This window comes from Sinocyclocheilus anshuiensis, unplaced genomic scaffold (genome assembly GCF_001515605.1).
Source record: "Sinocyclocheilus anshuiensis isolate Anshui unplaced genomic scaffold, SAMN03320099.WGS_v1.1 scaffold179, whole genome shotgun sequence".
NCBI classification, from domain to species: Eukaryota; Metazoa; Chordata; class Actinopteri; order Cypriniformes; family Cyprinidae; genus Sinocyclocheilus; species Sinocyclocheilus anshuiensis.
This window is the reverse complement of record NW_015549577.1, coordinates 1,716,449-1,735,707: the sequence shown is the minus strand read 5'-3', so window position 1 is coordinate 1,735,707 and position 19,259 is coordinate 1,716,449. Positions and strand designations below refer to the sequence as shown.

The 19,259-nt window shown below is 36.5% G+C and overlaps 1 protein-coding gene across 1 annotated transcript in view; it reads left to right on the top strand.

Annotated features, from left to right (window-relative positions):
* Positions 1–19,259, top strand: part of LOC107657506 (von Willebrand factor C domain-containing protein 2-like) — a 29,579-nt gene that overhangs the window by 7,121 nt on the left and 3,199 nt on the right. Inside the window, exon 3 of the mRNA XM_016445611.1 lies at positions 8,983–9,112. Within this exon, the coding sequence (XP_016301097.1) occupies positions 8,983–9,112 (130 nt within the window). The remainder of the gene's footprint in view (positions 1–8,982; positions 9,113–19,259) is intronic.

The following is a 19,259-nucleotide window of genomic DNA, read 5'->3' as shown; positions in this document are numbered from 1 at the left end:
CATTGATAATAATAATAAATGTTTCTTGAGAACCAAATCAGCATATTATAATGATTTCTGAAGGATCATAATGACTGAGTTAATGGCTGCTGAAAATCCAGCTTTGCCATCATAAGAATACATTTTACAATATTACTGTTTTTACTGTATTTTTGATCAATTGAATGCAGCCTCTGTGAGCATAAGATAATATATATATATTTTAATCTTACCAACCCCAAACTTTTGAACAGTAGTGGGACCAGTTGGTTAATAATTGCATACAATTTAGTTAGTTCTGAAAAAAATTGTTTACAGATACTACTTGGTTTATAGTTTAATGTAAAGAAACTGTAAGTGTCCAAATACATTTTGGGGCCACTTTACACAAGAACAACATATATTGTACTATGAGTGTAAGAACATATAAAACATATGGTTAAGTGGTAAATTTAGCTGATTTTAGGGGGCAGTGGGATTGGGGTTCTGGGGGGGGTAGTGGTTCCTTTTCTGCTGTTGTGTTATATGGTTACACTTTATTTCGATAGTCCACTTTAGACATTCTATTAACTATAAGTAACTTTGTAACTACATGTCAACTACATGTCAACTAATTCTCATTAATTTGCAACTAGATGTCTACTAACTCTCAGAGTAGACTGTTAGGATAGGTTTAGGGTTAGTAGAATAAGTCGACAAAGAAAGTGTTAGAAGATATTAAGCAGACAGTCTACTAATACTCTACTAACTGCTAGTTGACATGTAGTTGCAAAGTTACTTACTGTTAATAGAATGTCTAAAGTGGACTATCGACATAAAGTGTTACCTGTTATATTCCCTAAGAGCTCTGAAACTTACCCTCAGTAGGTGTTTCACCTACAGGGTTCCCCAGCAGCCGTGGAAGGGAGCCACTTCACCGCCGCACCCCCAGCCACTGCTCAGCTACAAGCAAGAGGCCGGAGCTATAGGGTGAGTTCAGATCCCAGGCAGAAAGACTAGGGCCGGGATATGATCTCTCAACAATCCCGTCTGTGCGCCTGGGATCACCAGAGAGGGGGATACCTTTGAGAGAGGGTGAGAAAATTAAGATTTTGAGGAAATGGCTTATAGATTAAAAAGTACGCAAAAACAAATTAGACATTTCATAAGGTCTTATATCTGAGCACCTTCATTGGATTTTTCAAGCATTCAAAACATTGTTTTGTAAATGAATCAGATAACACTCTTATCTTCAAGGCTTCAAATTGTCTTGTCACAAATATCGCTCAAAGCTTCAGCAAAAGAACACCTCAGAAAAGGCAGTGGTGCATTTTTCATGCTGAATATTCAACGAGGAATTGTCCATTTCAATTCCGTCAAATACAAGGCAGTGTTTATCACTGTCGAGAGGCTGCAACTTTATTAAAATAAATATGTAGAGTAATCGGTTTAGTATGGAAGCTTGTTTCAGCCACAGGACAGAAGAATGAAAAAGGTAATTGTGTGTTCTCGCAATTCTGAGAAGAAAAGTCTGAATGGTGAGATACAAACACAAAATAGCGAGAAAAAGTCAGAATTGTGAGATAAAAAGTCACAACTACATTTTTTTATTTTTCATTCCATGGCAAAAAAATAAATAAAATATTCTGTGGACAAAAAGTCAGAATTGCAAGAAGTACATTGTGAGATGTAAACTCGGGATTGTGAGAAAAAGTAATTTTTTTTAATCTCGCAATTGTGACTTTTTTCTCAGAATTTTGAGTTTACATCTTGCAATTCTGTGTTATGTCTCACAATTCTCACTTTTTGTTTTCAGAATTGCAAGAAACAAAGTACGAATTGTGAGATATGAATTCAGAATTGCAAGAAAAAGTCAGAATTGTGAGATAAAAAGTCATAATTACCATTTTTATTTATTTATTCTGTGGCAGAAACAGGGTTCTATAGTTTATTGCTTAAAAATGTTTCAACTAACATGTATCCCTCTTTTTCTCTCTCACATGCACATACATACACACAAAGTAAGTTGCCCTCTCATCTACATATGCTACAGTGAGCAGTAATTAGTGACTGTACTCGCAAACTCTGACACCTGTGAGAGGAAATAGCTATAAAAAGCACCTGAAATGAATTGCTTAAATTGATTTTCCGATCCAGCTGCCTGAGGAACAGCATGGTTTTAATTTAAAACACTGATTAAAAGCTAAGAAATAGGCCGGCAGAAACTGGAACTATGAAATGGTTTCAGTAAGTTTAATATCATATTCCAATGGCTTCAAATTGAAATCAGTGGTCACTTCAGTATCTTCATTTTCCCACCATCCTCTCTGTCTTGTATTCCCCGATCCTGGTGTTGTTTTAACATAGTCACATAGGAATGCAACCTTTGCAACCCACCGTGATCTTTAACATTTTCTGAAAGCATTTCGCATGAGCCCTTTAGTCACCCCTATGTCTGGAACTACATTTCCCAGAATGCTGTCAGAACGATGCAGCTCAGCATCTGTGCTTAAACTCATGAGGATCTGATGACTCAAGCTTAGTGCATATGAGCCATCAGTGGCACCATTAGTGAATATAACCCGTTTTGACATCTTTTTAACACTTTAGAGCCAGCATGCCCACACAATTCAGTGGTGAGGCCCCATAGAGGAAATTCTGTCATTATTTACTCACCCTCATGGTGTTCCAAACCCATAGTTTGGAATGTTTCCCAGGTGTTATTTTGTCTGTGGGACACAAAATTAGAATTTCTGTTAAACAAAATAGAAGTGACCATGTCTGTCAAAACACCATAACAGAATGATAAAAGTAACTTGTTCTTATGACTTGTGAGTTATAAGTCTTATTAAGCCATATGATAGATTTTTTTTTTACTGGTGTTATCAGTTGATAACTTCTTCTAGCCATTGGCCATGAGTCCTATGGTGCCTTTATATAATTATATATTTTTTTGGTCTAATTTTGAACTTGATACTTGTTGTTATATGTAAACAAGCTGTATAAACAATTATTAAATCTTCTAATTTTTGTTCCATGAAATATATACGCTTAGGTATAGGAAAAAAGGTGAGAAAATAATGTCATAAATGAAATAATGTGTTTTTATTTATTCTTTTAATTTCCACAGATTTTGTCACACAGACTGATTAAACGAACTAACAAGCATTTTAGACATTTAACCATCAAACTTCTCATGCTTCACTACCATTCATGTAAAAGTCACTTACACTACTGCTCAAAGATTTAAAAAGAAAGAAAGAAAGAAAGAAAGAAAGAAAGAAAGAAAGAAAGAAAGAAAGAAAGAAATTAATACTTTTATTCAACAGGGACGCAATAAATTGTTCAAACGTTACCTTAAAAATATATACAATGGTACAAGATTTCAAATAAATGCTGTTCTTTTGAACTTTCTATTAATCAAAGAATCCTGGAAAAAATGTATCACAGTTTCCACAAAAATATTAAGCAGCATGACTGTTGTCAATTGTTTCTTGAGCACCAAATCAGCATTTTAGAATGATTTCTGAAGGATCATGTGACACTGAAGACTGGAGTAATGGCTGCTGAAAAGCTCTTGAATCTTGGCTGATTCTGAAACAGTGCAGGCCCAGGCTGAAGAAGTCATTGTCCACTGAAGTAGAAAAGAGTATGCTTCCTCATTCTCTGCAGCGTGACGAGATAAAACCATCAGTGTTAAACTGATTCACACAGCATTGATGAATCTAAATGTAACTGGTCAGGTGTAAAATTAGCTAACTCGTCCTAATATTTGAGGCATTTCCTCAGAAATGAAATCTTTTTAATCACATGAGCCATGAAGTAATCAATGTAATCGGACAACAGACCAAAAATGTCACAGACGTCCTTTTACACGTGTAACCCTGTGCAGTTACAGAATATTGTGCTCATACAGTCATCTGCCTATCAATAAATGTTCAGACTGAGATCGCTACCTGCAGAATGCCAAATACATCATTCAACACTCTCTCTACACCAGTAGCAACTGCTTTAAGACTACATGGGAAGCATGACTTCTCATATATCTTTTTCCAATAAGTGAACTGCTCTATGTATATATACACACACACCCACAGTATATATTAGATTGATGCATGTAGCAATGTTATAATCGCTAGAACAGGGTCCTCATCACCATGAGACGGATATGCTTGCTTTGTAAGAGATAAGAAGCAAAGTAAATGAAACCACTATTGGTCACACATCAAAACGAATCACCAGTTGCCTTGGAAGCAGCACAAACATGCTCTCTGAAGTGAAGTGAACTGAAACATTTTGAATAATTAGTGCTAAAACGATGAGTCAGTGATCTATTTGAGAATAAATGGAGCCATTCTATGAAACAAAAATAATAATAATAATAATATGAATAATAATAACAATAATAATAATAGTATTCACATACACACACACACACTTTAAAATGTTTTTGAATGAAAAAGCATTATTTGTGGATAATTCACTCATAAACTGAGGTGCATAAGTCAAGGCTAATGATCAATCAGTTCCAAGAATAAACACAAAACCTGTGCAAATTAAAAGAAAACAAGTTGATAAAAAAATGTAATCCAATGTTTTTTAATAATATAGCATAATGAAAAATTTATAAGCTGTTTTTTTTTTTTGTAGAATACAGGGAATTGACTGGGAATGCCATGCACAAGTTTAACAAGGTGTGGGGGGGAAATCCACAAAAAGTGGATGATCAAAACTTTTTTTGGAAGTTGTTATACCCTGTGTGAGACATGTCAGTAAGTTTTAGTCCAATGCAATTCTATTATAGGCATTATATACAATAGCTACTCAACACTATACACAAAAGTAATCATTAATTTTGAATGATGTAAGTAAGCTAGACTTTTTTGTGTTTAGTGCATTTGAAATCCTTTTGAAGAAACAACTTAAACCAGTCTGATCCTGGTCTGGTTTGCTGGTTTTTGAGAGATTTTATGTGTCAGCTTATCAGCTTAAGAAACCTACATCTAGCAGGTACACCAGCTGAACACCAGCTTGTCCTGGCTTTGAGGCCAACTAAGACCAGCAAGCATTCTTATTCTGGTTAAGCAGTATTTTTCAGCAGGTAAATGGTACTCCTTTCATGAAATGACTATGGATTTTCCTTTCAGTTGTTTTGCTTACATTTTTGTTGGAGCCATGTTGCAGAATAATATATAATACTATAAGTAGATAATTCTGGGAAGAGTAAAGCCGTTACAATTAGAGTGATCCAGGCCTAGCTACACAAAGAGTCTTTTCAGTATTTTTTGTGACCCTCTTGTCCTGTACTGAATGAATGCAATGAATACTATGTAAGGATGGTTTTTCAGTAGTACTGCATGTACACTTTGAATCTCATAATACCCATTTAAGACTTTGCTCAAGTGCCCTTATCAAAGTAAAAGGTTCAAGTTCATTGTCAGTTTTTGAGCTGTTAATCTCAGCATTCTCTTCAGTACTGTACAAGCTATGAAAACAAGATGCTCATACCCACTGCTGTCCATTGTATCCTTTTTTTGTTTTGTTTTGCCTTGTGTTGGCTCTACGAGGAGTTTGGCACAATTACAAATGATTTGTATGGGCAAGTTCACAAGCTCCTGTCCCAATGGACCGGATGCTGTTATCAATGGAGAACAGAGGATTATTAGTGTCCGTGCCACTTACACAGTGTGCAGAGACCAAAGGGCATGACCGCTGCGAGGACAGGGGTCCTGATCTCTTGTCTGTCCTCGAGACCTTCAGCCATGATCCACGCTGGCATTTACATGAGCCAGTGTCACCTCTGTGAATACAAGAAATTCATGAATGAAACACTAGAGAGCTACAATATAATATATCACAATGTGCAATAATATATTGTAAAATGTAATTTATTTCTGTGTTGGCAAAGCTGACTTTTCCACAGCCATTACTCCAGTCTTCAGTGTCACATGATGCTGAAGAAATATTTCTTATTATTATCAGTGTTAAAAACTGTTGTGCTGCCTAATATTTTTGCGAAAAGTGATATTTTTTTCCAGGATTCTTTGATGAATAGAAAGTTCAAAACAACATTTATTTGAAAATATAATTTGTTTTGCATTGTTTGTAACAATGTAAAAATCTAACCAAATGCTTGCAAATCCCATGTTTAGTTCCTGCTCACAAGCGCTTGCTGAATCATCCCAGTACTTTGTAAACACGACTTGGTTTCCAGGCAGACTGATGAAAAAAACATGTTTCTGCCTACTCCCAGAGGTTGTGTAAAGTCAGCCAATCATATAAGAGCTTAAAGTCAGATCGAAAAAGTGCTTTACAGTTCTGTGTGCAATATATATCAGATAAGCAGACTATGGCATAGGCATATATATCCTATTTATCAGAATTGTCTATTTTTAACTACTGAAATTAGTACTGAAATTATTACTGAATAAATTATATATGTTTTATGTTATACAAAAACATATACAGTATATGCTGTTTGCATAAATTTTCAATCCCCATGCTGCATAATTTCTACATTTGCACAGATGGGAAACAATTGCCATAACGATGACAAAGTTGCCTCACAATTGGCCTCTACCTGTGAATCATTAAAATAACTTCCACACTCTCTGGAGAGGAACCCCACAGTTAAGGAACCATTATTCTAAAGGACTGCTGTGAAAATAAAGACTTGAGAATATTTAAAAAATACTACTGTGGAAGTTGAAATAAGTGCAACAATTTGAATAAAATTGTGCAATATAATATCCGAGAGTTTGAATGTCCCAGTGGACATTGCTGGTTCAATTATCAGGATGTGGAAGATACAGTACATCAAACCACCTAGACACTTCCTTGAAAAGGTCATATCTCAAAACTCTCTGTGCGAACATAAAGGAGACCGGTGAGAGAAACCAGAGAGAGCATATCGATCACTTTGAAGAGGCTGCAGAGTTCAGGAGATGAGAACGGAGGAAAGGTGCATTAGTCAACCAAATCGGCACAACACTGGTGTACACTGTGGCACAAATGGGGAACAAATACCCATTAAGCAAAAAAAAGTGTGGAGTTTATGGATGTATAAAGAATAGTTCACCCACAAAAAATTACCCTCAGGCCATCCAAGATGTAGATGAGTTTGTTTCTTCATCAGAACAGAAATTTAGCATTTCATCACTTGCTCACCAATGGATCCTCTTGAAGTGAATGGGTGCCGTCAGAATGAGAGTCCAAACAGCTGATAAAAACATTACAATAATCCACAAGTAATCCATATGACTCCAATCCATCAATTAATGTCTTATTAAGAGCTGCGTGTTTGTAAGAAACAAATCCATCATGGGTGAACTATTCCTTTAATTGACAGTAATGCTAGCACACTTTTTTTGTGTGGTAAGATTTCAGCCAAATTTCAAAACTATTTGGGAAATGCAAATTTAACACTGCCCACCACCAAACATTATCATATCATCTGTGAAGTAGCATCGTTTGACTCAACAGCCAAAAATAATAGACTAAAAACATACCTGAACTGTGTGGGAAGCTGGTACATACTTACTCCAAAAGAATTCAAGCTGGCACTGCTGCGAAAGATGCCTCTGCAGAATATTAAAATCTGTGGAATGTTAAAGTAATGCATGTAGAGTTTTTGAAATTATCACAGAAAACCCAATTTCAGTGTAGGATTTGCAGTTCTGCAAGAGAGAACTGGTTAAGGGTCTAAATATTTTTACAAGGCACAGTAGGCTATATGGGTTTGAAACTTAATATTTCATGGCCTTTTGGGGTACATGTAATATTCATATACATTAGTGTATTTTATTACAGACATCCAATGTAGGACTAATCACATATTAATCTGAGCTATCTTCACCGACAAGTATGCCCTGAACAGGATGGTCTCAACTCACATCTGTTGTTGTTCACTGGTTAGATACTGTCTGATTGAATTATTTATGATTAGTCATTATAAATTGATCTCACAAATGTAAAGTCATGCAATACCTAAGAAATCTTAATGCATGCTAAAATCCCACTAATTATTGCAAACAAAATGGTTAGTTATTTCTAAAAAGAAAAAAGGGCCATTAAAGTCAATATGTAATGTTTTTGCAACCATTTTTAAATCTGTTTTTAAAACTGGAAGAACGATTAAATTTAGAGCAGAATATACTTTTATTCAGCAAGGGTGCATTAAATTGATCAAAAGTGAAAGACATTCTAATGTTACAAAATATTTCTATTTCAAAACAATGCTGTTCTTTTTAACTTTCTATTCATCAAAGAATCCAGAAAAATATTTAGCAGCACAACTGTTTTCAACATTGAGAGAATTCTTGAGCATTGAATCTGAAGAATCACGTGATGTTAAAGACTGAAGTAATGGCTGCTGAAAATTCAGCTTTGCAGGAGTAAATTACATTTTAAAATTGTAAATTGCAATAATATTTCACCGTTTTACTGTATTTTTGATCAAATAAATAAGCATAAGAGTAATTGAGGCATCTTTACACAGCCAAATTCAGGCTACTCTGTGCCTGCTCAAAATTCTGTGTAAAGACCTAATGCCGCATAAAAGCCTGACTAAATTATGCCTGCTCTACTCACCTCAGTCCCTAGTATCAAAGTACTGTATAAAGGTGCAATTTCTGTGTAAATGCATTTATGCCACACTTCAATAGCATTAAACAGTCTGTGTACAGCACCTAAATGCCAGTTCAGAAGCGCTTCTGTGCCACCTTTGCAGTGTAAATTTGGCATAAGAGATTTCTTAGATCATAAGAGATTTCTTTCAAAAGCATTAAAAATTCTTACCGACCCCAAACTTTTGAACGGAAGTGTATAATATAAAGTAGCCAGAAGGTTGGAGGGGTGAGTTGAAAAGGGAGACATAGAGCAGGTACTTTCATTCAGTGTTTTTATTTGAAATAACATGCATTTGTATATATGAAAATAGGGTCAGTTTGAATTTCATGTTGACTTTAACTGTGATATCTTACCTGTAACAGTCTCTCACCGTATCGTATTTCTCTGTCTCCCTAGCCTTCGCCCTGTGAATGGTGCCGCTGCGAGCCAAATAACGAGGTGCATTGTGTGGTCGCTGACTGTGCAGTACCGGAGTGCGTCAACCCAGTGTACGAGCCAGAACAGTGCTGCCCCATCTGTAAAAACGGTAAGAACGGCCTATTTCCTATTATAGGTTTATGGAGAAGATGAAAATACCTGCAAGGTGTACTTTAGAGAATTCCTTAGAGGACTCTCTCCACAATCCCAAAGGAAAGTGAATTGTTCCGCTGACTGGCATGTATCAGGGTTCAAGAAATAGTAGTGAGGTGGATGTGACAGTGTGATATAAACAGACAGCTCTATGCACAGGTATTTTAAAACCCACTCGAACTTTCTATTAGATTTCAGTATCACCAGCTAGCGAGTTCTGATTACCAATCCTCTGCTCAATTACAGGGGAAATTTGGTTCAGATAAACAGTGAACCCATTGATTAAGACCATGCTAAGAAGGATTAATTGGCCAGTGAGGACTCCTCTATCTCCTGTGTCTTGATGCACTAGTCAGCACTGGTCCGATTCCAAAATTACAATTATTGGATTCCAATGGCTCACTGGATGGCCAAGGCCAAGAGATATCCCTGAGTCAGTCCGATACAGAGGCACAAACACACAAAGTGTAAGCTCAGTGAATCAGTGGGATAAATAAAATGTTGATCGGCACAATACCTATTGGCCAAACAACCTGTAGAGGACACATATTTAACCATTGTGTTGTGCTGAAAAAATCCTTTACTTAATTTGGTGTACCAGGTCAAAAATGACCAGCCTTTTAAAACTTATTTCTAAATATCTCATTATGCTATTTCATCGCCAGATCTTGGATTTAATCTTTCTGTCAACTTTTCTTTCAGTTAGAACAGGTTTTGTATTGGAACTGAATGTAGGCCTCACTGATCTGAGCTTATGTACCTCAGTTTTTGAGGGAAAAAAAAAACATTATTTTTGGATAATTTTGGCAGTATTCACTCAAAAACTGAACATAATGACAACTTCATAAGAAATTTTTTGTAGGTCGTGGGAACATCACAAATCTAATAAGTTGCAGGATACCAAAAAAATACCATAACATGAGGGCTAAATCAACAAACTAAAATAATAATAATAATAATACCTGGAAGTACCGAAATACCAAAATTTGTAAACGTGAAAATGTCAACATTATTTTTCTACACTGATATAATAGAAAATATTGTCTTTAATTAAGTGTTGGTTTTGAAATAACATCTGATTTTACATAAGAAAACTTTAGAGGCATAAAAATATATGAGAGTATCAGACAGCTATTGTTGATATATCTAATCTTCGAAGTGCAACTTTAAAATCTATGAAATTCCCTCCTTTTTCCCTTCTGGCACACATTGACCTATATTCTCCAGGATCCACATTACAATCATAAGTGTGGTGTAAGGTATAGTTGCAAAATAGAGACCGGCTGTGACTTTCTGCTTTACTAGCGCAGAAAGACAGCCAGAGATACGTACACACGGATACACATACCTCGCCTACAGCCTGGAAGAGAACTAATCCAGGCAGACAGGGCACGGTGATGAGCTTGTGGTGCTGGCATTTTATGGAGGCCGTGGTGGAGCCCGTCCCCTGGAGGAAATAACTAAGTCTGCTTCCAAGATCTTTAAAGGGGTCATATCAGGAGGATTCTAATTTTACTTGATACTTTTGAGATAAAAGTGTTCAATGTATTAAATATATATACATTTGTATATAACTTCTGCCCCAGTACTGTATTTACGTAATGCGTAATGCGTATTGGCCACATACTACAGGAAGCTGAGATGGAATAACAGGAAAAGGAATTTAGTCAATTGTAAATCAAAGAAATATAAAAGTAATGCATTCTGGAAAAGAAGTATTTTTGCACTCTGGTCCAAAAAAAAAATTATTAAAAGATTAATTAAAAAAATCATTTATTCAGCAGGGATGCATTAAATATTAGAATGATTTCTGAAGGATCAAGTGACACTTAAGACTTGAATAATGGCTGTTGCAAACTCAGCTTTGCACATGAATAAATTACATTTTTTAAAACGATAAACAAGGAAAACAGGTATATTAAATAAAGTGACGTGACATGTGGCCAAGTATGGTGCCCCTTACTTGGAATTAGTGCTCTGCATTTAACCCATCCAAAGTGCACACACAGCAGTGAACACACACCGTGAACACACACCCGGAGCAGTGGGCAGCCATTTATGCTGCGGCGCCCGCGGAGCAGTTGGGGTTCGGTGCCTTGCTCAAGGGCACCTCAGTCGTGGTATTGAAGGTGGGAGAGAGCGCTGTACATTCACTCCCCCCACCCACAATCCCTGCCGGTACGAGACTCAAACCCACAACCTTTGGGTTACGAGTCCAACTCTCTAACCATTAGGCCACGACTAACCATTAGGCCACGACTTCCCCTTAAACTGTAAAAAAAAAAAAAAGTCACAATATTACTATTTTTACTGTTTTCTGTATCTAATAAATGCAGCCTTAGTGAGCATAAGAGACTTTCAAAAACATTTTTTAAAAATTTACCAACCCCAAACTTTTGAATGGTAATGTATATCAAATACAAACATTGGCAAATTTTCTAGTTAGAAATTACAGTTCTTTTAAATGAATTTCTTTTTAAATGTACCTGTTTGCTACCTCAATATAATAAAATTCAATGCAATTAAAAAGCATTTTCAATTAAATTCTGGATGGCACAACAACTGCTATTTAATTTTAATTTAATTTCTGACTGCTTTTGGCACAAACAACTTTACTAATTGTTTTAAGTGGGCCTCAAGGAGAAAAATTATAGCAATTATAGAATAGCGATAACAAAATCGATATGAGCACTTTAAAGTAAAACTTTTCAGAGTATTTGCACCATAATGTTTATGACTGTCCTCAAAATTCATAAGAGAATTTTCTATTCCTGTTAATTTTATCAAGGCTTTGGTTCGAAATGACATCATAAAGAGAATATATTATCTAAGAACTCGCTTGGCTATATTTGGTTGCAATTGTAGGAGGAAGAAAATAATTAGTTTGAGAGACTTTATTTCAGTTCAATCAATTCTAATAACGTTGGTCAAGAGCTGTTCTAAACAGTCTGTCATGTAATCTCTCTCAGATTGTTCCACATGGACAAACTGAGACGGTAAATGTCAAGAGACACTTATCCCAGCACTGACGGAGCTGGCAGAGGATCAACTATGACACTGGGAATGCCAAGTCTCAGTCAATCAAAATGCAGACATGACTGCATCGTTTTTTATAGCACAATTCTCGACTTCCATAAACATATAGCTCACATCTGACTCTGTCACATGTCATGTCAAAACAACTGGGAACAAACAAGACTGGGAAGTATCACTTTGTTTCGGATCCTCTCTTAATGAACCTCGCAGGAATGCAGTACTTTTTTGCTGAAGTGAATTTGAACCTCAAAAAACTCAAAAATAGCCTTAAGAAAAAGTGTGCTGCCTTGCTCCAGATTGTTAATTACCAAATTATGCCTCTAAACCTTGGCACTTGATGCAGCCTTTAAAAACCCATTTTAACAAAAACTTTGTCCATCAATACCAAGCTCAGTTGCACTGCTGGAAAGACAACTGGCCATGTTTCTATGTGGGTGAGCCAACCGTGGGCAACCATCTCTCAGTAGCTTCAGTGGTTACTATAGTAATTGCGTACTTGTAGGTTGCAAGCTAATCTGAGGGCAATAACGTGGGCCTCCACTGCAACAGAGTAACTTCACATATGATGATGACTATGATCTGAAAATTTAAAGGTGCACAATTAATCAAAATAAAATCTTAATTGCATAAACTACAATATATTTACTACTGTAAATATAGAGTTTGTATGCATTGCATGCCTGGATGAAGGAGCTACAGTACATTGTTATGTCTGTATTCACATACTAAACCATGCGCATTGTTTGCAATTAATAAATCTCCATGCAGAATCCATGCCAGGAAGTGCTCTGAGATTTGTTCACTTTAAGCCCATTGTTTGGTTCTCTTCTTCTACAACCTTATCGCTTACAAGATGTGAAATGATGTTGTAATCAAGGACTTGATCTTCTTAATAAACCAGTAGTCTTAAAACGGATGTCTGGGTCATTAAGGAATGGCATTGAGCAAGATCTTATCCGTTATCTGTTAGGTACCTGTCCACCTGGCCAAGGTGTCCTTGCACTAGTGACGCTCTTTTCTATAGGATGATGAATAACTGCTCTTGGCTAGGCTAGTAGTCATGCATCTCTGTTTCACCCCCCTTGAATGGTTGCTTTTGCACTTTTGCCAACAGCTCATAATTTTTACTGATGGAAATCAAATATTTGAGTGCATGTAAGACTCCTTGAGGTCTCTTAGGAGCATGCAGAATATTGTAGGTAGTAAAGCAATTTGTGCACCGCTAACCTTGCCGCCCTATTGCAAGTCTATTAACATGTCTGTGATGTGGTTAAAAGGCAATCTACACTCCAATAAGCATTCAAGTTTATACAGCTTGGACTTGGAAATTATGGATAAAATGATGATATGGTCAAAATCATCACTTGCCTAATAATTGTGCACACAGTGTAGTTGTTTCCCCCCACAGTAAAAGGGAGGTCATGAAGCTTGAACTCTTTTTGAAATGTGCGGCACCACTGACTTTTACTGACATAGAGTGAGGACTATATTTCAGGGAATACTGCCACATCAAACCAGAAGTACTTTTCAAGGACTTGCTTGTCATCAAGAATGGCCTTACATATATGCTGAAACTTTACTTCTGTAAATGCTGATTTTTAACAGGCCGAGTATGGTGAATACACTTCTTCAGAGCTGATGGTTAACTTATTCAGATCCCATTATCAAATAATCATAAATATTGCTACCACGTTAAAAAAATGCAGTCTGGCCCATATATGTAGATGAAATTGCTGTTTACAAAGAAATGCTTAACAGTGGCACTTTAAAATCCTCCAGGCTCCACAGAAAAGATGTTTTGGAGTAGCGCTTCATTTAGATTGAGCTGAAAATGTTTACAAAGTGTGAGGGGCTTAAATAATCAGTTTCCAAAAGATTCAATATGAAATATGGGCTCTTGTAGATCATTATTGATGACCAAGATCACGGTCATTATAGTAATCTTTACTAATATGACCTAACTGATCGGTGGCTGGTGCCCATATTTTTTATTTTTCAGAAAGCCACAAATGGCAAATGTGATGTGATGGCAAATGTATAGCTTAACATGATATAATGATGATCTTTTAAGAAAAAGATCACCATAAAAGATGTAATATTACAAATAGGACTGCCTTGCCAGAACCTCTCTGCTTCCCAGCTAACACAAAATATGTTCTAAGAACGTTTTATTAAAGTTCCCATTAAGTTATGAAAACATTATTTCTAAAGGTTCTCCGAATGTTCAAAACATCCAGGGCCCTATTTTAACGATCTAAGCGCATGGTCTAAAGCGCACGGCGCAGGTGCACCCAGGGCGTGTCCGAATCCACTTTTGCTAGTTTAACGACGGGAAAACAGTCGGCGCGCCCGGGCGCATGGTCTAACGGTGCGTTTCCACTGGCACGTAGCGAGCGCAGCGGAGCGAGCATTTTCAATTCATTCCTATGGAAGTTGAGCTTAAACGCTCGCGCGTTGTATTATGGGATTGAAAGCGGCACGGAGAAAGCGTTGACAGCGGCTGAGAGTGTCAAAAAGATTGGGCATTCCTCGACTTCATGCAAATGTCGAGCGAAAAACGCCGGGCGACAACCAATCGCTGTGAAAGGAAGAAGATGAAACATAAACAGAGTGTTTTTCAGAGGCGTGCTCTGCCCTACATTTGACACGCCCCAAAGCAGTGGCGTTGTAGCGTTGCCAGCGGCACTGAGCGCAGATTTGACGCTGTAGTGGAAACGCACCGTAAACGGGTTGTCCCTATTCTCTTAATGAGTAATGGGTGTTTTTTGGGCGTAACCAGGGTTGGACTGGGACAAAAAATCGGCCCTGGCATTTTTTTGGTCCAGGCGGCCCATCACCACTTCGATATATATATACACTATACCAGTCAAAAGTTTTTGAACAGTAAGATTTGTAATGTTTTTTAAAGAATTCTCTTCTGCTCACCAACCCTGCATTTAGTTGATCCAAAAGACAGCAAAAGTAGTAATATTTTTTATTATTTAAGATAACTGCTTTCTATTTGAATATATTTTAAAATGAAATTTATTCCTGTGATCAATACAGGAGACAAACCAATGGGCCACTGGCTGCTCGCTTTCCTTGCGTGATGGTCCTCGGCACAAAAAATAAAAATAAATAAAAATAAAACCTTCTGTCGGCCCCTTAAATGCGTCGGCCCACCGGGAAAATGCCCGGTATGCCCGATTACCAATCCAGCCCTGGTCGTAACGTGCAATAAACCAATCAGAGTCTCATCTCAGATCCCCTTTAAAAGCCAGTTGCGCTCGCACCATGGTGGGTTCGCTATTTAGGCTACAAGGCGGAATGTAATTTTTCATTTTTAAAAATGTTTATGAGCTGCTGCGCATCCCTATGTGTGTAATAAGCAAAGTGTACGCGCGTTGTGCACCCGCCTATAGGCGCATATTACTAATGCGCTCTTTAAATAACAAAGAAACAATGAAGAGTTCCAATGCAGAAGCCTCTAAAAGCCATCTTGGTCACAAATGAGATAACGATACTGAGTGAATGCTCTCCACACATAGTATAGTGAATGCTCTTCACACATAGTATATGTTCATTAAGTACTTTCACTTCAAATGCGCTAAATCCCAGCCTCAACCCATTCAGAAGTACCAGTACTTACATAGAAACATATACATAGTAGCCAGAAAGAAATGCTAATTTTAAAGAAAAATTTCATCAGACGTACTTAGAGGCTTTTGCATCTGAACTCTTCAAATATTGCGCCAGACTTTAGACCAGGTTTGAGTTGGTCTATGGCGCAGTCTATTTTCAGTTCCTCAAAATAGCAATGCGCCAACAATGCGCCTGAACACACCACTTTTTTTAGACCAGCATGCCCATGGGCGCACAAATGGGCGCAAATGCATTTGCTATTTAAACGCGGCGCAGGACGGGAAAATGAGAACTGCGTCGGGCTGAAACTAGCAAAAACACTTGCGCCGCGCCTTGCGCCGCATTGCGCCGGGTGTATGATAGGGTCCCCAGTCTTTTAAATGTTAAAAAAAAAAAATCTGGGTTATGCAAATATAAAGGGAAAATTCAGTTTTATAATTTTGCTAACAATATGAGAATGTTAGTTTTTAATGTTCTTTGACTGTTCTGAAAAAAAAAAAACAGACAAGACATTTTGAGACAATATAACTTTGAACAAAGGTTCTATTAATGTTACTGGAAGAACATTTGTTCATAACTTTGAGAGAACCTTGCCAGAATATTAACCAAAGTTCTGAGAACATTCCCTGTTAACTGGGTTACTGGTTTTCTGTGAAGGTATATGCCAATAAAAAACTTGCAATGCTGATATGTAAACTTGTACAATCTGAATCAGCTCTTAAGTTTGATAAATGTCAAATAAGATTACTGATGTGGGCAATTAAAAACATTATGTAACAGATCATCAGAACCACAACACTGCTCAAAGTCAACCCTCAAGACGCTTAATTCGATAATTCACAATAATTTGCAACTGGGAGATCAGCAAAGCAAGTGGATAAACACTTGTTTAACACTCCTAGCCTGAATCTCCGATCTGATCCCACTTACAAAAAGTCTTGATGTGAAAATAAATAAATAAACGTCTGTACTGTGATTATAATACGCCTACATTTTATACTGCAGGTATTCTGTAAAACCCCTTTTAATAGAGCAAATCCACAATAATCTTATTTACCACACTAGTACAATTGTCTCTAAAGAACTCTGTATGTCCTCAGGGTTCTGGGTTCAAGATTTATGCTGATATCTAATTTATTCATAAGATATATATCTATAAAAGCATCTTATCACAAAAATAAGACTGAGGATAAGACTGAAGATAAGTACGAACGTTGTAGCCTGAATGTTCATGCACAAGCTAATATCAATATTTAATGGAACTTAAACTGGACTATACTAGACTAAACTACACTGATTGAATAAGCAGATATGCTCTACACATACCTTGACTCTTGTTATAGATTGTGTTTTATAGTAACCACTGATTGCAGCTTCAGTCCCCCTTGAGGTCACCAGAGGTCAAGTGCTGTAACAGAGACTGTAGGCTATAAAGACAAAGAAATGCACTACTCGCAGATAAATATTAGAATTGCATTGTGCAAGTTATACAAGTCCAGCCTTTAAGAAATCCAAGCATGTATTTTATAAATGCACACCCTGCTTTTTTACTTTTGACCTATTCACATTAGCTTTACCTGCTTTAAATATTTATTGGTTTTGGTAACACTTTATTTTAGTGTCCTTATTACATGTTACATATACATACTGTAGTAATAGCAGTAAATTATGCATAATTGCATTCAATACCTTCAAAAATAAATAACCTGCTGCCTTCATGTCAATTCCTTGCAAGGCACAAATAAATTAATCTTGAGAAACATTCAGACAATGGTGGCTGTGCTCCGCTTTTAATTTCATGGTTAAAAAAGACATTACTGCCTAACTCATCACAGGAATTAATTCTACACATAGAGTCAGCCTATTCCACTTTTGATGTGCTGTCATTTAGGAATGATCATTGCCAATTTACATGGGTAAATATGGGCATAAACGCACAGATATTTGCTAAGCAATTATACCAACCGCTTCGGGTTTCATCTACAGCAGGCCAATAATATCTGCTCATTGGGGGAAAGGAAATGAGCAATTGCAAAAAAATGAAAGTGTTCTTGTAAATTATGATCATAGTAGACCCTTGGAATTGAACAACACTGTGTTTAGTCACAATGACTTTTTTTTTAAACAGTGCTGTTGACTGAATGGAAATCTGCAGTTTTATAGAATCACATTACACGGCCTTTTGGAATACTTGATTCTGACTGATCAATCACAGCATTATGTGGTCAAATAATCTGTATATTTGCTAATCTGTATATTTGACAATCTCACCAAACCAGACCAAACAAAATAAGTAAAAGGAGCAGTTTTAGCTTGATAGAGCACAAGTCCATGGAACAGAAAGCATATTTTTCAAAATTGAATTGCATTTACACAATGTTAGCATACAATCTTTCAAAAGTGGTATTCATGACTTGAGAGACTGAAGAAACCATAAGATGCTACAGCCAAAGATGTCCATTGTACTAATTTACATACCATATGCCAACAATTAAAAGCTTTCATTTCCTTTTGTGGGCTTTTCTCGGTGAATAGTAAGTGCAAAAGAAAGTTTGCTTTTAGTCGGACTAAAGAAATAATTTGTGTGTTTAACATCATGTAAACGCAGTCAGGTTTGAGACTAATGGAAGTTTGGGGGCTTTAAGATTTTTTCATGTTTTTTTTTATATAGTCTCGGTGGCCGAGAAGTGCAGAGCAAATCACAATTCTGAAAACAAAATAACAAATTACAAACGCAAATGCAAGTCTAAAAAACAAAATAACAATTCAGAAAGCACAACAACAATTCAGATTTGCGTTTGTAATTTGTTATTTTGTTTTCAGAATTGTGATTTGCTCTGCACTTCTCGGCCACCGTACTAATGCTTACAGAGGCTGCATTTATTTGATTGAAACACAGTACAAACAGTAATTTTGTGAAATATTATTACAATTTAAAATACCAGTTTTCTATTTTTATATTATAATATATTACTTACTGACCTAAAATTTTTGAACCATTTGAGCAACAATAATGTACAGTATGTGGAAAATAATGTGGTTTTTTTAACCTTAAACCGCATAAACACATTTCATTACACTAAATACACAAAATAATGTTCTTTTTAGCAACATCATATGACACCTTTAACATGCTTTGTTAGGCAACTTAATTATAACTGCACATATGAGTGATTGATAAAAGTGATTATTTAAAATCTATTTGGTTTCTTAAAGGGGTCATCGGATGCCCATTTGATATAAGTTGATATGATTCTTTAAGGTCTTAATGAAAAGTCTATAACATACTTTGGTTAAAATTTCTCAATGGTAATGTAAAAAACACCTTTTTTACCCTGTCAAAAACAGCTCTTTTCAGATCAAGCCGTTTTTGTAGCATTTTCCTTTAAATGTTAATGAGCTCTGTTGACCCCGCCCCTCTCTTCCGAGCCGCTCTCAGAGAGACT